General features: G+C 38.5%; 1 protein-coding gene across 3 annotated transcripts in view; it reads right to left on the reverse strand.

The window, feature by feature from the left end:
* ADAMTSL1 (ADAMTS like 1) overlaps window positions 1-23,682 on the reverse strand; it is a 415,079-nt gene that overhangs the window by 154,100 nt on the left and 237,297 nt on the right. For all 3 annotated transcript variants that reach the window (XM_039567703.1, XM_039567702.1, XM_010392980.4), the window contains 2 exons: window positions 18,667-18,794; window positions 7,281-7,326 (listed from right to left, as the gene is read on the reverse strand). In XM_039567703.1, coding sequence (XP_039423637.1) covers window positions 7,281-7,326; window positions 18,667-18,794 — 174 coding nt within the window. The remainder of the gene's footprint in view (window positions 1-7,280; window positions 7,327-18,666; window positions 18,795-23,682) is intronic.

Genomic DNA, 23,682 nt, shown 5'->3' on the forward strand with positions numbered 1-23,682 from the left:
AATCCAGTGGAAAAGATAAGATGAATCCCAGATGTCCCTTGATGGTGACAGGTAGATCAGATTTCATGGGACAAAAGAGGGTCAGCCTTTTTAAAGTTTACTTAGTGGGTGAAATGTAGAAGATCCTATCTGAGCTGCAATAGGTGGAAACAGTTGAGGAACTTTAAAACAGTTTACAATATATGTGCTTGTATATTTGCAGAGGCCAAGAATGATTTACTATACCTGGAGCTTTTCCTCTGTGCAAAAAATTACTAACAACTGGACTACTCTGTGCAGCATCTGACGGAACAGCTTATTGAATCAGTTCCATGAAGTACTCACAGTGTTTCAGCTGCACCAATTTCCCTACCGAGGAAGAAAACCTGAGGTCCTCAAGTAGGGGCTTGTCTAAGACCAAGTAAGAACTTTAGTTAAAAACACAGAGACTTAGGAGATCTAGGGATTTAACAGAAGCTCCACTCAGCCTCGAAGCCTTGTTGAGTGCCCTGCATGAATTACATTTCTTGCAGCCAGATTTTTCAATAGCCTACTTCTACGAACTTAGAAATAATTTAGGATCATACTTAGTTGCTTAGATTGAGATGGGCTCATACTAAAGCTTTCTCTAACAACCCCAAGACATTGCAATAACTGTCAGAGAGAAGCCTGAGAAAAATAATAGGAACAAAGAAAATGGGGAAATATCAGCAAATGTTCTCTGTGTTAAATAAACATGGAATGGAGATGAGAGCTAGAATTGTCAGTGAGCTATAAATGCAAACTTCCATTAATATCTGTCATTTTAAATATTTATAAAATAATTTTTTTTTTACAAAAAAGCACCTTTTTTGGAAGTACGTTCCCATTTTGGCAAATAATTCAGTATTCAGCCTTCCATGTAATTTTAATGTCTTTTTTTCTGTCCATCCCTTTTAAATATTGAAGCAAAGTGTTTAAATTAGATACACTAAGTTTAATCTCAGCATGAAAACTTCCAAATACTTCAGTCAAAAACTAACGTAAGTACATAATATTTAAGCATATTTTTCTAAAAGCATCAAGGGTGCCACATGATCAGATAAAAACGAGCTGTTCAAATTTAAAAAAAAAAAAAATCAGAAATAGAGAATTTAAAACTGTGATTTACCCAGAGTCCTGAGAAGTTATGAAATAGTACTGTAAGGGAAGTGATTATTTGGTCTACAAAGTTTCTTTATACATTTACAGTAACTGGCAACAATGTGGGTTTTTTTGTTCTATCTTTTAATTGAGACAGGTTCACAGTTCTGCTTGCTGAGAAGATTGCAAATCCAGAAGTCCAAGCTTCTGTCATTTGCTAGATACTAAAAGCAATTTTTCCAAGTATGAAGAAATAATTTCTAGATGACACACTGAGGTTTTAAAATGCACCCAATCAGGAATAAGATGGTAGTTACTACAACCCAACAGTTTGAAGAACAGACTGTAGTCACAATAAATGACCTGCGTTTGGAAGAATTTCCACTTAAAAAGTAAATTGACATGATATAAATTGTGTGTTGTAAGGAGATACGAGTAGTGCCTATAATTTCTTTAATTTTTTAATATTTTACTGCAAAATGTAAACTGGGAGTTTTGACTGCAAAATGGCATTTCTAATCACCATTGGGTAGAAAAATTAAACTCTGCTAATCACTCTTGTAAGTCTGAAAATATCTACTTGGTGATGATACTTCTCATACACATAAGCCAATGCTTCTGAGAATTATGTACTTATATGGAAGTTTAGGTTTGACACTTTCCAGGCTGGGGTTTAGAGCATGGAAAGAAGATAGTGTTATTTTGCAGAAAGTAAGATGAACAACATCATTGCTGGTGTATACAAAATGCAGCATGAGCTGATAAGAAACAGGGATGGAAATAGCTTGTCTGAATGCAAGCCAAAAAGTGGGGGATGACATTACAGCTGGTACTTCAGCCAAGTGAAGAAAGTGAGGTATGTATAAAAAGATTTGCAGGTGGTGTTTACAAGCTTTGGTTGTGTGATTAATGGGATCTACAGTCTACAAATTTTATCTTAGACTTAACGGAAACCTCGTTGAAAGAGCTGCCTTGTTGTGCAGCTTCAGTGTCAGTCTCATCCTTTATTTTTTCTCTCTTTTTTTTTTTTTTTTTTTTTTTTTTTTTTTTTTTTTTTTTCCCCCTGATTCAGAAAGCAGTGCAATGAAAGGAAAAGTATCAGGGAAAATAAAAATGCTTTCAGTCACAAGGAGGAGTTTGATAACTGAGAAGAAAGGCATAAAGACAGTACATAATCAAACTACCTTCATAGTGATTTGCATATAAATGAAGGGAAGAGAAAGGAAAAGACAGAAGAGTGGCAAAAGGACTGAAAAAGAGAGAGGGCATATGAGGTGGCATGACGGTCTGGTACAAAATCTGGAGAACACCTGGCAACTAAGAATGAACATAGAAGAAGGAAAAAAGAGTGTGCTAGCTGGGGAAAAAAAAAAGAAAGAGAACAAATAAAAAAACCCTACTCAGATTTTGAAAATATATATGTTTATTTTGCATAATGTTCAGTATAACAACCCAGATACTTGCAAAAACATGTTTTCATTGCATTCAGACTAATTTTCTAAAGAAAAATAAATAACTGCCTCTATCCTTCCCATGATTATATTCTAAAATGGCTGGAAACATGCTTGAAGTCAATGTGAATAGTAAGAAGAAAAAAAGCAGATGCAATTCAACCCTAAATCATCTTCAGATTCTCTCATTCCTTCTTTTACTATTTACACATGTGGCTTCATACCCATAATTTTTCTAGTTTCTGATCAACAACAGGCAAACATACTGGATTGGATTTATTCTTTTAAGGACTGTTCAGAAGCTTTACAGACAGCAGTATCAGTCTTTCCTACAGTCTTTATTACGCAAAATTATTCAGCACCTCTGGAATAATTAATATAGGTCAGTGGAAAAACAGGCACGCCACTCTTTCCCCTTGCCTCTCTTTTTCTTTATCTCATTTTTTTCCCCCTCTGTAATTTAATTTCAGGATGAATTAAAACCAGCTGTAGCAAAATCTTGCAAATGATAGTGTCTATAAAATGTGTTCATTGCCAGACTCCAAGAAGTATTCTTCCAATTCTCCAATTTCACATTTCAAATAATTTGCTTTTAGTATATGTGACTACCCATCCTTTCCTGCAAGAGGATGGTCATAAAAAAATCCCATGTAAGTTCACGGAAAGACAGCTTGCAAAAAACAAAAACACTGGTTATTTTATGAACATCATTCCTCAAGCTACGCACAAGATAATGGTAATGAAAAGTGTATTTCAGGACACAGTGATTTTCACAAGAATCAAAAAGGAATTTTCCATGATGCATGATAGCTAGCTTCATTTGCAGGACTAAAATGGGGGGATTTGATCTTTCTTGCCTTCAAAGCAAAGACCGTCATGTAAGAGATGAAAACATAGGTCTCATGAGCCTGGAATTTCCATCCTTTGGATTTTCAGTGTCTTTGTGGATGAAATCTTTAAAGGCAAAATCTGAGTTAAGAAAAATACACAGAAGATTGTGGACCTTTCCTAATGCAGAATTCCACAACAAGCTATGGGCTTAATGAGTTGTTTTCAAGATCCAATTTGTGTATATGCATCTTTGGATTGTGGAGACAAAAGAGTAGACTTCATTAAAGACAAAGTACATGATTTAACTTTTTTTTACTATTCTGAAAGAGACAAAGAGTATTTCAGTGTTAAACTGCACAATTCAGTAACAGAATGGATTTTAGAACAGAGATGTAAGCCTGGGGCTCCCAAATGGCTTTAGATTTACACTGCACAAGCCATTCTTTACACTCCCCACCAAAATGGTTTAAAATCATAAATGCAGTCCTGGGTCTTCATATTTCAGTGGAAAAATTGTCAGTGATTTCAGCATAGTAAAGCTGAAAGCTTGAAAGCTTTGTTTTGGATTATTTGGTATGAAATAATTAAGTGAGTTCTGCAGCTGTAAACCTCATTGCTGGGTTGGTGTCATGGTTTAGCATAGTTTGGGTTTCCAGTTAAAGAAGGCTCCATCAGCCACGGAAGTGATTCTTTGCAAAGAAGTGCTTACAGCTTCCTCCAGACCCAATAGAACCAATCAACTGGCTAGTTTGAATATTGGCAACGTTTTAAGTCACTTAAGAAGCTTGACACGGCTCTGAGATCCACAGTTAAGAACGAACAAACCCCTGGAAGACTCTCTTTCTTCCGGCTCTTGGACAGGTAACTGGGGGGCCGCAGCACGGCCCAGCGGGGCCGGGCCGGGCCCTGCTCGGCGCAGCCCGGCCGAGTTGGCAGGGGCTTGGCTTGGCTGAGCTCTCAGCCGCTTCTGCTCGCTGGACACCCGGCGCAGCCCCCTCGGTGCGGTGCGGGCCGGGCCGGGCCGGCCGGGAGACAGCCACCCCGGGGCCGAGTGGCCCTGTTCCACCCGCAGCCCTGCTCCGTGCGGGGCAGCCCCCACAGCCCTGCGCCGTGCAGGCGGCCCGGCAGCGCGGCTCGGCCTGGCCAGGCCGGCCCTCACCCAGTGCGGCCGAAATTCATCTGAGGCCGCTGCCCGGCAAAGATCATGTGAGCAACAGCAAAAGGCGAATTCCAGCTGCAAGGCCTGGGTGAGACTGACCCTTGTCCAGAACAGATGAAGCCTGCAGACATCAATCCTCTCCCGAGTCAGAGGAAAGGGAAAGGTGAAGACACGTGAAGGAAACACCATAAAGACACCAAAGTCAGTGAAGAAGGAAGAGCTGAAACCCCGAGAGAGGAGAAAGAGGAGATGCTTCAAACCTAGAAGCTGAAATTCTGTTGTAAAGCTATGGTGGTGATGGACTATGATCTATCAGAGTACCCATTGTAATTTCATGAAAGCATGGGGGGGTGGAGCGTTCAAACTGTAATTGCGAGCAAAAGTATCTGTGCTGAAATAAGCAAATGTTGAATTAGATGTGATTTGATGAGAAGCTTGAACAGAGAGAGATGAAAGTGATGAGGACCCTTGCTCCCATGGAAGAAGAAGACCTCTGTTCCTAGAGATGAAGATGCTCCCAGAGATGGGTGAAGAGAACCTTTGTTTCTGAACAGCTCATCCTTAAAATGGTACCCCATTAGCTCAAGATTGGACCCTCGACAACAGTTGTGGGGAAAGCTGTCAGTCGAGGGAAGGAGCTCTCACATGCGAGCAGAGAACCAACCCGGGTGGCTGTCTTGCTGTGACATTGAAGCCATGAGAGAACTTCTTGTGGAGATGTCTCCATAGCATGAGCAAGAGAGACTCCTCTCCCCAAGTGAACTGAAAAAAGAAATTATTATAGAGATGGTAAACTGACTGAAAATCTCAAGGGTTGTCTTTTTACGTTGTCAGTGGGAGGAGGTAGAAAGGTGGGGGGAAGAGAAGTATTCTGAAGATTTAGTCTGACTTTTTTTTCCTTTCTTTTAGGTCTATTAATAAACTTTTTTATATTCTTTTAAGTTTTTTGCCTACTTTGCTTTCTCCTAATTCTTATCTCACAGAAGGTAAATAAGTAAGTAATGGATGTTTTGAACCAAACCACTGCACTTAATTGGTGTTTGTGCCTGGTTATGAACTGAACCCGCTATAGTTGGAAATTCTGGAGCCAGTATTGCCAAATACAAGATACGTAAAGGAATTGCCTGAAAAAACTATGCAAGGTTTTATTTTGAAGGAAAACTGTTCAGGTGCACATTTGCAAAGCAGAACCTAAGCTAAAAATAACTTCTAAAGAAATACTCCTTATCTTGGAAAGTTAAACTCAGTGATTCGAAAATAAGGGTTGCAACCCAGCTAAAGCTCCAGCCTTTCATCAGGGTGATCCAGGAACATCTCATGGCAGCAGAGCAGGATGCTACTGTCTCACTGCTCTTAACATACACAGGGGCAGATCAGACACAGAAAGGGACCGTCACAATGTGCATACAGTACGCAACCAAAACAAAACAAATGCTTAACTGTAGTCCAATTAGCCTTTAACAGTATCTCTTTGTTTCTTTTTTTTTCTTTTTGTGTCATATAGCAGAGCTATGGCCTGCAACTTGACTAGCACAAATCAAACTTCCCATTCCTCACATAGATGTGGGGTCGCCTAAGTTCCTTAGAGGAAAACCAGACTGCTAATCTGCTAGCAAATCTATTTATTAGCTACACAAGTTGCTGTCAGCTAGGGAAGGTGAAGGCTAGACTGATGGGACTTTTAAGGAACCCAAACAATACAATCAGAACAAATTTCAGAGGAATCACAGAATATTCTGAGTTGGAATGGGCTCACAGGGATTATCAAAGACCAACTCCTAAAGAACTGAGAGAAATCTTACTGCATAGGAGACTAAAACTCAGATAGAAGCAGTTTCTTTCATTATGAACTGTGGTCTATTGAAGTAAAGATAAGCTAAATATGAGCTAACATATTCCTTTTTTAAAGTTAAACTTTTAAACTTTTAAAACACAGCATGTATTGAAAAGCTCCTGAATATGTCCCTATCAGGCATGAGAAAGCTTGGCCCGGTGTACGTTTGATTTCATTTTCCATCTTTACTAGTAAAACTGACATTTCTCCATGTAACTTGAGAGCGTTTACTATTCTTGGCACTCAATAAAACTTTCCATATGAAAGCCTCTATTTCAATTTTCACCAGTGAAAACACACTTTCACTTTGTTGAGACAGAAGTTGAAGTTTCTTACTTTATTGTATTGAAAACTATATTTGGCACATATAAAAAAAACAGCAAGAGCCTTTGGAACTGCCAAAACACTGGTAGTGGCTATGCAAAACTGCTTCTCTAAGACACACAACAGAATTAAAATGCTGTGAGGGCACAAGTGAACAGAAACATACAGAATCATAGAATCACATATCTTCTACTAACTTGTCTTCAATTCTTAACAGCTTAATCCTCCAGCCTGACAGACTAGCCAATGTGAACCAGCTGGTTATCAAAGTACTACTGAGAACACAAGATGTCTTGATTCTGCCAGGGAGGTTGTAAAGACCAGCTCCGAAGTTTCACTGACTTGGTGGTGGCTGTGACTGCAATCCCTTCCAGACAGTTTTAGCATCAGGCTATGCTGTAATCTCTCTACTTTTCAAGCACTGACAAAGGTTTGTGTGTGGTTCTGTGGTCCTGTGGTATGAAAGTAGTTTAGATAGCTACAATATTCTCACAATCGCTTTACCAAATTATTTGCTGTAATATGAAAGTGATTATCATACGTGATGATTTGTATCATATCAAAGCTATACTTCACTTACCACATTGCTGCATGTCCTGTACCGGATGTTTCGCCCTTCACAGGTCCTGTGTCCAAAAATTAAAAACAAACCCAAAAACATTAATAGCTGAATATAGAAAGCCAACACATAATGTTTACTTTCCCATATCTAATCCCCTACTCCCCCACCAACTCTCTTCCCCAAAGTAAAGGATTATCTGTCCCTACTGAGGTATGCTACAACTCCTTAGTTTCCTACCTTTCTTTTAAAATTATTTTCTAGAAGGTAGCATCAGTTTGTAAATGAGATTAGAAGTGAGAATACAGAATTTAGCTGAAAAACAGCATCAAAATCACATTAATAATGTCTCATGTCTCCAAGCAATTCATAATGATTTCACAAGGGCATAGCTCTGTGTCTTCCTGGGCACACAGTCTAGCACTGACACAGTCTGAGCAGGCAGGCTTTGTCTTCTTCTTGGGAAAAACTGGGCGCTGGGATGGAGGAACAATGCCTGCAGCAGCATGAACTCATACAATAGTTTGGGTTGGAAGGGACCATCTACTTCCAATCCCTCTGCCATTGACAGGGACAGCTTCCACTAGACCAGATTGCTCAGAACCCCATTCAAACTGGCCTTGAACATTTCTGGGGATGGGGCATCCAAAGCTTCTCCTGACCACTTGTTTCAGTGCCTCACCACTCTCACAGTAAAAAATTTCTTCATAATATTTAACTTAAACCTACTCTCTTTCAGTTTAGATTTACTGTCTTTCAGGCTAGCATGACATGGCTTTTTCCCAATTTCATATGAGGGGAGAAGGAGAGCATAAAAGCTTCCCCTCAATTCGCTGCTGCAGAACAGCATTCAAAGAGCAGCCCAGTGAGGTCAAGGAAAGCATGTACTCTGATGTGTGCTCTTCATGGCTCTCCTTCTTTTTTCCCACAGCAGACCCATATCAGCCCTGATGCTGGCAGGGCTCACAAAATAAAGGTCAACAGCCAGATAACTTTTTTGCACTCAGCAGCATGTATTCTGAGTATTTGACCTTAGGTGAAGTTTCACGTATTTTATGAGTTCAGACAGTATACTCTGAGGAGGTCCTCAGTGCAGATCAGAATGCAGGCTTTTTGGATTTTAAAATGTATCCTTCAAGAGAATAGAATTCCTAAAATTTTTAATTTCTTAATTTCACAACTTTCCCTCCCTCCACCCCGTTCTTTTTTTTTTGGCCAGGACTTAACAAGCCCACATTCTTTCAGGAATAAGTGCCTGCCAAGCCTGATTTTTAAAATCCAAAGCATTCTGAACTATCCAAGGGAAAGGACAACAGCATCTGCATTGATTTTTTTTCTTTTTTTTTTTTTAAAGCAGAGAAACTTTTCCCCTACTGAGTTAACTCTAAAATAAAGAGAACAAGTTTCCTTGAAATTATTGAAGTCATCCTCTCTGTTCATTATCCACAGGATGTAATTGTGAAATTCATCCAATAGTCATTTATGTACCACAATTGTCTAAATGATCGCAAGAGGAGACAAACAAGTAAATAAACCTCATCACATTTTCAGAGTCAATCTAAGTGGAAAGATAACACATTCTGTTGTGTAGCATTTGGCATATAAAAATGCTATGAAAAGCATAATAGAAATATCACTAATCACTATCACTATCACCAATTAATTTATTTTGTAGTATTATGTACTTAATTCCACTAAATTTTTATCTTTAAAGGCTTGCAAGAAATGAAAAATGTGCGCAGAGTATCTAGCAGTAGAAAAAAATTGGGTTTGGAAGTATATTAATAAAAATTACATTCATAATAGACTATGAACTAAAAAACTTAAGTAAAAAACCCAGTAACAACAAAAAAACACTCAAGCGACACCCACACCCACTATTCCAGTCATTCCTAAGCAATACAGGCAAGCTTGAAAAAATTGTGTTCATATTGCATTCAATAAAGGTACTTTGCTAATGATAGAGAGCAAATAAAGAAGTATTTTACACAGAATGTAGGCAGTGCTAGTGAAGGCCTTATTTACTACAATGAATAGCTTGTTCGTCAAGCTTGCTACCTGCCCCATGTGTCTCTCAGAAATGCCACACAACCCATCAGACATTACTTTCCTTCACACAGACTTGATATTAGCACAATTTCCATGACTGTAACTGAAACATACGACAAAACAACTATTCCATTTTTTTCTTCCATTTTTCCTCCTTTGGCTAATGGCCAGGGATGTTCAGATACAATGTGCAATTCTGGATGCAGGTAGTGCTCTTATGATTCATGAACACTAGGAAACACTCTCAGAAAATCCCCCTTGTTTACTCAGCAAGACCATACTTTGGAGTTTGGTTGTTTAAACTCATTAGTTTCCCAGTCATCACCCATCAACCAGAAAGCAAGTAAACAGATTTTAGCCTTAGATGATATATTTTCACAATAGATTTGCATAGTAGTTTTTGTTTCAGATCTACCCTACTTCAGGACAGTATTCCAGATTCTCTTAAGCACAAGTAACTACTTTTGGAGTCAAACTCATGGGATTTGCATGCAGATCTCAGCATGGATGCTTTGCAGAATTCCACAGCACTGAGCCTTTAACATTCAAGGAAGGACCACAGCAGATTAGTGAGCCATGTTGTGAGATATAGTCATCATTTTTCCTCTGATCTCCGCAGGATATAAATGACAACTCCTATCAACAAGGAGTACACACAGCCAGTAGGAAAACTCAGAAGTCAACCAAAATGCCAAGTTCATCTTGAAGAGCACAGAAAGAGTGGGAGAAGTAAGCAGCACTTCTAGCCTTCTCTGTTACCTACACTGCAGGAGATTTTTCAGTGGAAAAAGGTAGCTGAGGGTTTGGGTTAACAGGGAATTATTATCATGTCAATATGAAAGAAAAGCAAGCTGTTGGGAATCATGTTTCATTCCTTAAACTTAGTCACTTGTTTCCAGTAAAGTTTTGGAAAGAGGTTAACAACTTTTAATATATTAAAATATTCACTTCTCTTAATGTAAACAACCCAAACCCCTGGTATTTATTCCTCCAGGCTCCAGTTTGTAGATGGACTTAGTTCAAGTCCCCCCCTCAAAGGTCTCAAGTAGATGTGTATTTGTGCTCAGCTAGAGTTAGAAGCCTCACAAAAATCCATGCCAGAAAGAATAGCAACCCCCTGCCAAAGCTGCCTTTATCTGTAATTACCAAAGACTATGAAAGAGATTTGCTGAGGAGGACCTCATCAACTCCTGCCACTCTCAGCAGTCATCAGTGTTTGAAATGCTTTCCTTAAGAAACAAGTCTCCTTATAAACAAGCAACTGTGAGCCATGGGTGGGTTATTTTTGTGCATGTGAATTTTGATGCAGTTGTTCACTACAGGGTTTTGGAAGTTGATAAAATTTTGAATAATCTCCCCTACTTTATTTTCACACCCCTTGATAGCCACTTCTCTGGGACAGATTCTGGTTTCTGCACTTTACTTGTGAGATAAGTATGCTGTGGGTCTGTCATTTCCCATGAGATCTTTAGGCAGGCTGTGGCATGAAGCCAGGCTACACACACAGGGATAACAGCATCTTTCATCTGTCTTCCTTCACCCTGTTGCTCTCACCTCTTTCCAAAATGTGGCACAGTGTTATGACCCCCCGTCATCCTCAATACAATTTCTGTGTTTGTCCTTCTCTGAGGAAAAGTGAGTCTCTTTTACTCTTCAGCACACCCCTTTTCCTGTAAAGGAAGTGAGAAGGAAGGGCCTGAACACCACACTTTTGTGAACAAGAAAGATGAATCAGGACTGCACTGATTTTAAGAAGTTCACCTTTTGAAACTATTTGGCTGGGTCTGCTAAACTCATGTCTAAATAATTCAATTGACAATAAGTTGCAAAGATTTTTAAAGATTTTTCCATATCCTTTTGTTAATAATCACCTTGCCTGCCACCATGGGTTGTTGAGACACACTGGTATATTTTGCCATGCATCTGTAAAATCTTTCATTCTCTGTGTTTAGAAGATGGTCTCCTACAAGCTCCTGAATGTTGTTGAAATGTGAAATACCAGAAGAGTTACATGAGTAGTTAACTTTGAGACAAGAAAATTGGGCATGGATGTACAAGCCAAATTTCCCTGGCAAATTTAGTTACAGATCATACAAATATTCTTTCTTCTGCAGTTGAAAAATAAACAACCAGGAGGCAAAATACCAACTTCAGTCACTACATGCAGAAAACCAGCAAGGCAAATAAAAACATGTGTACTGATCTGGGGCCATGAAAGGCCAATTTTTTCCTAAATAATGTTTTTCATAAATAATGTTTTTCACAACCCTGGTATTAGGCAATCAATAATTCTGACATAAGTGATGTTATTATACTTATCATCAATGGCCCCATGTGCACCTCATGAGGCTCAGCAAGGCCAAGCACAAGATCCTGCATGGCAGCAATCTCCAGTATAAATACAGACTGAGTGATTAATTGACCAAGAGTGGAGAAGGGCTTGGGGATATTGCTGGATGAAAAATTAAATATGATCTGACAATGTGCACTTGCAGTCCAGAAAGCCAATTTTATCCTGGGCTGCATGAAGGGAAGCGTGTTCCCCAGGTCAAGGAAGATGATTCTCTCCCTCTACTATGCATCCATGAGACCCCGTGTGGAGTGTTGTGCTCAGGTCTGGGTGCCCAGCAAGAGACACAACCTGAGCTGTTAGAGCAGATCCAGGTCACAAAACTAATTAGTGGGGTGAAACACCTCTCCTATGAAGAAAGACTGGGAAAGTGAGGGTTGCAGATGGGTTCAAAAGGGGAAAGTTCTGTTTAACTAACTTAATTTCCTTATTAAGGTGAGTCATCTCGTTGACTAGCAGATGTATTTTTATTAGAATTTAGCAAAGCTTTTGATACAGTTTGCACAGTATCCTTCTGGTAAATTTTTATTTCCAAGTTTTTCTTTGCCTCATTCCAAGTCACTGATTGTTGTTTTCTAAGTAACAGCTGGCATTAAATAACACTGCCTAAACTCAGAAAAATATGACTGGCTAGTCCACTTAAAATAACAAGGATCCAATTTAAGAAAAAAAAGAGGAAAATACAGAAAAAAAGTCAGAGTGCTTTCAGAACACTATTTTCAGCATTTAGTCTCACATATTTTTTTGTGACCACAGTATTTTTTATTTTCTTAGGAATATTTTAAGAAGTTTCTTTAGATTTGCACACATAACTTGTATTGCAGATATACAGAAAGCAATTACAGTTGAGAATGTTTTTCACTATCCTAGAAAGGCAGAAAAGCAAAATTTAAAAAAACCCCTGCCTTTCAGCAAAACAAGGATGAGGGGTCTCTTCACAACCCAAGTGGAAAGAAATACAATATAAAATCTCACCTGTCCTGTTGTATCACAAATAAACCACATAGAACATATTTCAAGCCCAGAAGTACAAACACCCCAAATCTGAACATGCTAGAAATTGGAGCAGGATCCAGGTTTTGCAGCCGGTCTTTATAAAACAAACGTGCTGAACAGGATTGCAAGTTCTCTGTTCTTTGAGGAAGTTTGAGCCTACATGTTAGCCCACCTCCACTGAAATGCATGCTTTCTCATGTACAATCTAGTTCTTGGTCTTTAGAGAATCTTTAGAGAATCACATCTTAGGTTTCTTACAGGAATTAAGGCTTACAAAAACTCTACATCATGCAAAGGCCTGACTGATTTAATTCTTTTAAATTTAAGTCCCAGAACTGATTTATTGAAAGACTTATGAATGGCTAAGAGCTCTTCCAGTGAACCTGGACATATGAACAGTATATCATCTGAATGAGGGCTTGACAGACATTTTTATTTGGTAGGCTACTTCTCAGCAGAGAGAGATGGATTTATGGAGACCATATCCATCACTCACCTGTAGGTACAATGCTGAGTACTGTTCATTCTACTACGTATCAGTTTTTCACCCAAAACACCAATATGTAACATCTCTGTGTCAGGTCTAGCAAGGGATTACATAGGAAAACAACACTAGGAAAGCATTTTCTATAATTTTAGATACTTCAGTGAGGCATTGAAGCCAGAAATTAGGAAAGCCATCACAGTGTGTCTAACTGGTTTTCTGAAGACCACGAGCAGTCACTCCACAGATTACAATACTGATTTACATAGTGTGAAATTTGCAGCTTCTTTTAGTGTTGACATGTTGACTCAGATGTAAGATTGTTGCTTGCTGCTTCTGCCATTAGAAAGAGTTAGAGCTCTCTCAAAATTTTGGAAGAGCTTCTCTATCAAATGAAAGTAGAAAATGGTTTCAAAATTCTCACAATTACAGATTTCACTAATTGCAGAGTAAATAGAATAATAACTTCCTTTTTAAAATTCTGCTAGGTGGCACAGCCTTAACTAGAAGCACCCAAAAACTAAAGAAACCAAAAATTTCTTCCAACTATTTGGACTCATACAGTATATCATGGAGGATGTCCTTTACAGAGTAAACCATCTAGAAGTATCAGCTGAAGCAGAAAAAACCCCAGCAATTCAGGTATCCTGAAGGTCTTTGAAGGAAGCAATATACTGCACTAGTATACAGATACAGTTTTAAACAAGGTAATGAGAAACATCCTCCTAAATAATTTCATAGCGCAGGTCACCTAAGAATTTCATTACATTGACTGTACTCTTCATGAGTGATGTGGTAGGCTTCATCAGAATGCTATTTACTTTCAGGGATGCATTCAACCACTTTGATAGCATCTGTGCACAAATATTTTGCTCTTTATTCCATAGACCTTAAACTAGAAAAGGACTTATTCTCAAAGTCATAAAACCCCACAGTATTTAAACTGATCATTTTTGACCAATATAGGAACATTTCATAAAATGGCCTAATCTGGCTTATTTAGTAGTGCCAGGACAGAGCAGGCTGCATTAATATCATTACACAATAATTACAGTAATGTATGTTAGCTTGTATCTGATAAAGAAGAAACTCCCAGCCTACATAACTGCTCCATTGTAATTTTCACTCAGAAAATTTAAAGGACCTTTTATCAGTGCTAGATGTGACAAACTTCAAATGACAGTAAAGCTGAGAGTCATTTATGCAGATCTATAGTTTTCACTCTGCAGAATGCAATGGCAATGGGCCGAACAACCAAAATAGTGAATCACTGCAGCTAATTTAGCAAGCCAAGCTAGAAGAAAGGCTATTTCATATTTGTGGTTCACTTGCATTACCAAAAGACAGTCATCAGCTGAAGGAAGGAAGGGAGGTATTTGAAAAGGAGAAAAAAATATGTTCCAGTAAGTGACACAATATGAAGAGTAAGAACAATGATGGCATTAATTCTCTCACATTTGTTCCACCTTTTTTTAAATGCGTGCTTTTCTTTGTTTGTTTTGTTTTATTGATGTTTCTTTTTTTGTGTTTTTTTTTTTTTTTTTTTTTTTAAATCTCTGACACTTTTACACTGGGGGAAATCTGTCAGGAAAATGTTAATGTTGACTTCTGGTACTACACATAAACCCCTCACTTAATGGTGGAAAACCTCCACCCTGTTCAGAAGTTTACACATTATTTCCCAGAGGTAAGAGTGATAATCTCAAATTTTGGCCCTTTAGCTCAGATTCAGCATCCTTGGGACTCCATAACTAGCTCAGCACTCTGCTATACACTCCAATTCTTTGCTTCATGTTTTTTTCATAAACAGAAGCAACAGTAACATGAAGGGTTTCTAAGCAGTTTAAAAAATAGACTACTTATCCACTAAGAGCAAAAATAATTTGCAAAACTCTAGGACATGCTTATCTTCTGCTACATGCAGCCTTACTTTAAAAGAAAGTGGTGGTGAATTTGGAAGATGATAGGAAAAAGAATCACAATTATCTTCTTGCCAAGCCTAGACACAGCAAAATGGTATCATTATTACTGTAGTAACTCATAAATATGTAAAGTACAATTTCAGAAAGTACAGAATATTTTTAGATCAGGATGGATGAACAAATGAATAAGAGAATTTATAATTTCTTTTACTATTTGAGAATGTATCCCAGTACATGAAACAAATGCACATGAATTTCAGATATCTAATTCAGGTATTTATTATTGCTCTGTTTGAGCTGCTTGAATCAGTATGGACAGTTATTAAAACCTGGACAGAAGGTATTTGAGTTGTTATCAATCGTTATGCTAAATGATAAATGCCAGCAGTGCTGCACAATTGACAGACTGCAACAAATAAGAGTTGGATTCTCAGTAAGAGGGCAAAATCCGTATTGCAGTGCCTCTCTACTTGCTCTGCCTATGTATTTCCATAATCTCTGTATCCTAAGCAGCCAACAGCTAATAAAACTTGGTTCCCTGCAGAAGCTCCACTGTTGCTAGTTTGGCCCTCAAGAGAAATAGGAGTGGTCTGTGGTTCTCCTCTATACAGGTTTTGATGAGTAGTGCTGCATGGCAGTTCATTTAAAAAAAAAAAAAAAGATAGGAAAACTGAAGGGCAAAACACTCTAAAATGATAAAATAAAAAACACTTACTTGTCCACCTAATATATAATTCGTCTGGGAGGTTCACTGAGAGAAAACCCAGTAACGTTTAAAGGGTGTCTGTCCTTTTTGTAGGTAACAACAGTATCAAAAATTATAAAGAGTTAATGTGAAAAAGAAAAGCGTCATCCTTTGAGTCTTAGCACTCTAATTAGCAAAACTTTATTTTCCTGGGTCTTATTCTGCCCTTGCAGTGACCCAGTGCTTGCTGTCAGCATGGGATTCCAGGACATACAACTGACTTGGGCTGACAACCCATCTGCTTGTGTGACTAGCATATGTATTTATATCACTATCATAATGTCCTTAGCATAATCAGAACCACTTGTTCTAATGAAAAGTACTGTTAAACAGACACTACCCTGAAATTTTTGCCATTTAAAACACAAGAATACAGAATTTTTCACTAACACTTTCCATTCTTTCATCACAGCTGTGAAGGCCTAACACAAAACATGTTCCCAAAACAAACAACACAAGCACTAACATAAGTTTGGCAAACAAAAGCTGGAAAGAAAGCTGGTTTCCTTTATTTAGCTATATATATTAGTGGTGTTTAGGAATGGGCAATTAGTCTTTGAATTTTTTCAAAGCAGATGCACTACGCTCTCTCTATTCATGTGATGCTCTGAAAGTCCCCTCACACAGAACTAAAAGATACAAGGCACAATGAATATTCCTTCCAGGATGAGAAATATTAAGGATTAATTTGTTCCAAAACATGTAAATGTATTGCCAGTTTTCATCTGCCAGAAGAATGTAGTATCTTCCTTCATGCTGCAGTGAAATTACACACAACAAATACATGAGATAAACTGTACTGACGAAGAGATTGTCCGTCGGAGATGGACACTTTGGTCATGCCTTGCCAGCTTCGAAGTACTCATGTGAACAGGCTTATTTGGAAACCTTGGACGAGTTTCTTTACCCTGCTCCCTCTCTGACTTAGCAGCTTAAAATGCTCAGCAGAAATAGAAATAATTTAAACCCTTTACTTAAGTAACAATTGCATGTAGACCAGGAAAAAGGAAAAACTATCACACATTTGACAGAGTGCTAATTCCAGGACAAATGTTACTATTTATGATTTATTGCTACTGGCTACCAAAAGCCATGCACCTAATTAACTCCCTGCTTCCTATCCTGGAAATTGGGGGTTTCTATGTCTGAATGGCTCATAGTTTGTGGCTGGTTTCTTCAGGCAGGAAGCATTGCTTGTGTCCTGAAGGGACAGTAGTAAGGTAGTGTATGAAAAACAATTCCATGTAATTTATGAGGTTATTCCCTGTTCCACTGGTGAAACTTCAGGGCCATCCTGAAGAGCACAAGAATCAAAGAGCGTCCAGAAGAAATGATTTACACTCGCATATTACAGAAGACCATGATGACTACTACCACTAGTACAATTTGGAACGTCAAGATTTACCTTCTAGAACCTACTGAGACAGTTCTCATGAGGGAGCAGAGAAAGCTGCTACTGCTCAGATTCCCCAGATCTCTTGATATGCCTGGGTTCATGTTTACATTAAAGCAACATACTGAAGGTCACTTACATTTTTAAGTATGGAAAATGATATACTGTGATTAAAATTAAGTTCCTGTCTCTGAAATTTCAGATTTTGAGGTGAATGCAGAACCACAGTTGGCCATGAAATTAACAAGGTCTTAAAATCTGGCCCCACATTTAAAACCAAAATATTTTTTTTTAATCCATGGGAATGGATTAGCAAAGTACTGGTTTTCCACTTATTTCATCAGATGTCTTTGCCTCTTTTCTTCCAGCAGACTTTTGCACACAGTCAACTCAATAAATGGGGCTACTAGGAGACTGTTCACAGATAAAGCTAAAATACACAATATCCTATTCTGATGTTATGGTTCAATGCCTTATGGTGTTTCCGGTCTTCACTAAACAACATCACATATTAAAATGCCAGACAGAGGAAATTATTTGGATTGTATGGCCACTGTTTGTTATATTAACATCAGTTTTATAAGCACATGAATAAAAATATGAAAGAAAGTATGCAGGATGGAAAATTGTATTAGATTTTTTATCCTACAATATATAAGGTATCAGAGATGGCAAAAAGCCATGAAGTTTGGGTCTGGAGTTTCCCTTCATATCCTTTACCAGAAATCTCTTAATATTTATCACATATACCATGTTGACTGCAGGTAATTTTTTTCCTAAAGTAGATAGAAAAAGTATTTGCTAGAAATATTTTGCAGGTAAAACTTACATGAAGTAAAGAGTGGAAATGTTGTCAAATGAATTGTTCATTTTCCACTGCAAGCTAGTAACTGGGTAGGAATAAAATCTCAGATGCCTTACTGGGTACCCAGAACTCACCTTTGTACCAGACCATTTTATTTCTCTTTCTTGGGAGGGGCCTTGCCGGTATGAAAGACTTCCTATCTGAAATTTAATTTGTAAGATATCCTTTGTAGAATTGTTACCTTTTCTTCTGTAGCTCAGGATCCCACATTTGATTAATGTGATGCTTTTAAAGTCAGTGTGGCTGAGACTGTGGGGTACTAAATGTAGTGAATTATCTGTATCCTGGTATGAGTGCATGACAACTCTTACTGCTTAAATGGTGAAAGTGGAGGGAAGTTTCAATTTCAGGTGCTGGCAGCCTTGCAAGCTGTGCAGACCACTTTTTATATCCATCGGTTCTTGCTGTATTTTAGAGAGTGTTGCCTTATCAAGCATGTTGGCTGCCTGCCTGAATTAAAAACAACCACCACCATAATTTTTTGACACTGAGATGAAAATTTCAATGTAGGTCAAGATCTCCACTGGTTACTTTTTATGGTCTGACATACATGAGTAGGTTGAATTTTTCCACCAATGAAGTAAAAAACGTCCAGCCACTTACTTGCTGCTCAGGCAGCGTCTCAGTGAATATGAAGCCCCTCCTCCACAAGTGCGTGAACATTCGCTCCACGAGCCCCAGGCATCCCACAGTGAGTCTCGGTCTTCCTCCGAGCGAGCTGTTCTGGAGCTCTGAGGAGAGGGAGAAGGAAAAAAAATCAGGAAACAACATTTAAGTGTCAAAAATACTGTTGCTAGTTTAACCTTTCTTTTTACTGGATATCATCCTACTTATTGAAAGCACTGAATAGATTGAATAAATATGTTCCTCTCTGGCATGCCTACTGGTTGACAACCAGTTCCTTCGTAGTGAATGGTGTATGAGGTCATTTTCATCTTTTGAATATCCTACTTTGTCTCAGTTTGAGGCTAGTGAAGTCTGCTCTAAGAGAGGTCTTTGAACAACAGTGAGACAAAGGATTTTTTCTGATTAAGAATTGGAGTATTATAGATATTAGAAATTGTACTCTGAAGTTTTGCTGCTGTGTTAGAAACTACGAAAAGGCATATTGAAAGGTACCTTCCAAAAAGCTCCTAAGGAAAAATGTGCTAAAAAGGCATTAAGTATAATCACTTTCATGCGCGCACCACAAAGAATTTGAACTATCATTGCTTCTCTGTCTAAAGAGCTATGAAACTTGCTGGACAAAGTTTCCCTAACTGTTTAATCCTTACTGTTTGCTAGCTTAAAAAAGAAAATGCACATTCCCTGAAGAGCAGGAGTTACCAGTGTCAGGCGCAGACCCAGACAGTGGTATTGTTAATGCCAGTGGCTGTGCTCTAACAACTTCATAGAGAAGCAGCACTGAAAGACTCAGAAATGCACAGCTTTTCCAGGACTAAGTCATAAACAGATACTAGTACCTGCCTCAAATAAAGCAGTCATACCTGTATTCAGCATTTCATTTTCATTCATGCAAATGCACCTCAGAAACATAGACTTTTATGGACGCAAATGATTTAACCATCTATTTAGATACTGTTCCAGTGGGAAATGTGGTTTTGCTGGAAAAACTGACCAGCCTTGCAAAGGTGCACCAAAAATGCCTGTGTCTGATGGAGACAGGCAGTACTCTCCTTCAAAGCTTGACTTGTGCTGTGGGCCAGCACCTGGTGAATAGCAGCTCTAACTGCACTTGATATTCATAAGAAGGCAAAACAACAATATGAGGGAGACTTCGAAGGTACACCCTGAACAGAGGAACATCAGCAAGCATCGCTGCTGGCCCATGTTACAGCAATCAGCCTCAGCTTTCATAGCACCATAGAATATGGTGAGTTGAAAAGGACCCATCAGAATCATCGAGTCCAACTCTTGGTCCTGCACAGGACACCCTAAGTGTCAAGCCACGTGCCTGAGAGCATTGTCCAAATGCTTCTTGAACTCTGTCAGGCTGGTGCTGTGACCACTTTCCTGTGGAGCCTGTTCCAGTGTTCAACTACACTCTCAGTGAAAACCTATTCCTGACATCCAATCCAAACCTCCTCCTGACACAGCTTCAGGCCATTCCCTTGGGTCCTTTCACTGGTCAGCACAGAGAAGAGATCAGTGCCTGCCTCTCCTCTTCCCCTTATGAGGCAATTGTAGGCTGCAATGGGGTCTCTCCTCAGTCTCCTCTACTCCAGGCTGGACAGACGAAGGGACCTCAGCCACTCCCCATACGGCTTCTCCTCAAGGTCCTTCACTGTCTTTGCAGCCCTTCTTTGGATGCTCTCTAACAGTTTGATGTCTTTCTCATATTGTGGCACCCAGAAACTGCCCCCAGGACTTGAGGTAAGACCACTCCAGTGCAGACCAGAGCAGGGCAATCCCCTCCCTTTCCAGGCTGGCGATGCTCTGCCATCAATCAGAACCTCCTGTTTGATGGCAACATTAAGAGATTATTTGAGACACAGAGATAACTCAACACCGAAATAATTTTACCTTCAGTGAAGCTGTGTAGAAGTTTAGTAATGAAATATGGTGAAATATACCAGCCTTGAATATTGTTATTCATAAGTAAAAATTAATTTAGTCTGTGAGAGATAATACGGGGTCTGTCTAATGAGTGTGTAATAATTATTCGACACACTCATTTTATCTTACCTTTATTAAAATATATATATAAAAAAAATTCAACACGATAATTGGAAGGGTAAATTTAAAAATTAAAGCTTCATAAGTGATCAAATTCTAACTATGACTAGATGTGACCCAGTATCCAGATTTACATTTGAGATAGGAGAAGACACAACAATTTACTGAGGTTATATCACCTGACTGCTTTTTGAAAAGTAATTTTTATAAAATGAAAATGAGTATTTGTAATTTTATTCTCTTAAAATTAAAACACATGTCTGTGCTTCCAGTTTATAGGAAAACAAATATCTTCAAACTGCAGATGGGTGCATGACCTGATCATTCAGCCCTGGTTGAAAGTCCAAAGACATAATTAAAAAGGGTTGCAAGGTAAACTCACGTGAACCAAGTACTCTTACCTCAGCACAAATTACAAGCATCAGCACAACTAGATATTCTAAAGGTCCAAGTTTTTCTGACATAAACTGTAATCCCACCCAGAGGAGAACTGTGAGCCTATTACTTGCATTCCAAAATTTGTTTTAAGACCTATATATTCCCAAAAAACATGTGATCTCAAGCTGGAACAGGCTCCAAGTTTTCTTTTAACAAGTCGAATAAACATAATTCATTTCAACTCTATCCATGTTTAATGTTAAAGAAAGTAGAGTGTTTTCCTTCCTGTGAGCTACATGGTTAAGACTGAGCTTGAAATTCTAGCAATACCCAAAAAGTCATTTTAAATCAGAAGACAACTGTCCATTATGGTTCTATCCAAGATACAGGATATCTATACAATTACTAGCTAGAATTCATTGTCTAACATAGATTTTTCAAAAGTAGCTTATACTGGTAGTTAATAATTTCTACCCACTTTCAACAAAATGAATCAACCTTAAGATCTTACATTAAAGTAGCAGTCAAGAGTTCTGCAGTGCAAGAGCTCCTACAGTACTTCTTTAAAGCCCTGAAGTTCCTGTCATAGAGAATAAAGAGAAGGAACAAAAAATAGGAAAAAAAAAAAGTAGAGGGAAGTATATGCCCTTAAAGCTGCAAAAAGCAAAGCTGGCACCACTTAAAGCTTTCTTTAAGCAACAGTTCCATCATAGAAAAAGTCTTTTACCTCTGCCCGAGATACTCCAGATTGGTGGTTCTCAATAATACCAGTGTATGTGAAAGAAGCTAAATGCAGTCATTAAGGCTCATTATGCCCTGTTGCTGGTACCAGAAGACCTTCCTTATCCTTTCTGTCCATTCTAGGTGCATGTCAGCCTGAGCTTCCCAGGAAATACCCATTGCTTTGGCCAGACAAAACTCACGATGTCCTGACATCAAAATTATCCAGTCAGAAATGTCAGCATTAAGTAATTTGCTTATCTGCTAGCACTAACCAAAGCCAGATCTTCCTTAACCCCTTTATTATCTTAACATACACTTCTTAATCTGGTAGTGATCCTGCATCTACCACCCCATACCTCAGCTCCAGTGGGAGAGGGCAGGAAGACTCCCAAAGAATTGTCTAATGAGAAATAGGAAGAACACCTTGTGCTATTGGACCAGAAGTCAAAAAGGATAATGTGTAAAAAATGAAATCACTAATAGATAGGGTACTCAGGTGAAAATGCTTACAGTAGTAAAAGAAAAAAGGCTTTAAACTACAAGTCAAACAAAGGACTTTTCATAATACAAACAAAAGCAATCTGACATAACCAAGTAGGACTAATAGAGCTAGGCATCCAATCTGATTCTTCAAAAAAAATCCAGCTTTCGTGTTTAATAGTAATTTCTGAATTTACTACAGAGTTTTCAGGCATCCATGTTAGATTCAGTGGTGTTTCCTACCCTTTCCACTTACAGTATACAGAAATCATTTAGACCATCTGGAATACAAGTGTCACACATCCTTAAATCACAACAGCTACCTGGACATCTAGGCGCTGCATCCCTGAAAAGAACCAGGTTTCTTTTAAAAGCATATGTGTACACGTGTGTGGGTGCACAGAGGGAGAAAAATGAAGAGCAGCAAGACTTCTGTTCATGTCCTGACGTCTATAAAAGAAGTTCAACCTTAAGAAAATCAATCTTAGTTGCACATTGAAATGGAATTTAAAGGTTTGTTTGGAACAGTGCTATCCTTACAGAATCCAACTATTTGTCAGTGTCACACAGAAGAGTGTGTATATAAATACAGATCATGCTCATTAATTTCTCCTCTGGTTCTGAGACATCCAGTCTTCATCCTCATTCAGTAAAATGCTGCTGGAGTCCTTTCTTCAAGTACCCAGTGTGTTCCCTTGATTAAACAGCAATACAGATAGTAAAAAATGTAGTTAAACTCTTGTTGGACTATGGCATTGATACAGTATTTAGGCCAGTTATTTCCCAGATAATATGATAATATGTCACTGAGTTTGGTTAAGAAATTTATATCATCTGGTTCTTACCATATCCCCACCGTTTCAGGGTATGATGAAGCGTCAGTGACAATACGCAAGACTCCTCTGAGGCCACTGCCTAAACTTGTCTTTAGCTCCTGTAAAAATTATGTTAGGGACAGAAACCCAGTAATTTTTCCTATATAATTGTCTTCCTGCCCAGCCTTTTCAGATAAGTTTAAATGCATCCCTATGTGAATTGTTGCCAAGCCACACATTCTCCTTTGAGTAATCCTTGATCATCCTTTGATGTTTATCACTGAGGTCAAATATATACTTCACACAGTACTGAAATGCTGTCTGTTGTGAACCAGCAAGAAACTGCTCTCAGCACTTCCCTAGGTGTGTAACAGCAGGAGACAAGGCCGGTGACCTCAACTCTTTATAAAACCCATGTATTTCAAAGCTTCAACCAATGTAAATGTATGGTTTATAAGATTTCATTGGCACAATGTTATATATCTTAGTTGCATTCCATCCAAGTTAACAGCGGGATTAAAGCTCACATGGAAAACTGTTTGGAAAT

Source organism: Corvus cornix, chromosome Z, assembly GCF_000738735.6.
Source record: "Corvus cornix cornix isolate S_Up_H32 chromosome Z, ASM73873v5, whole genome shotgun sequence".
NCBI lineage: Eukaryota > Metazoa > Chordata > Aves > Passeriformes > Corvidae > Corvus > Corvus cornix.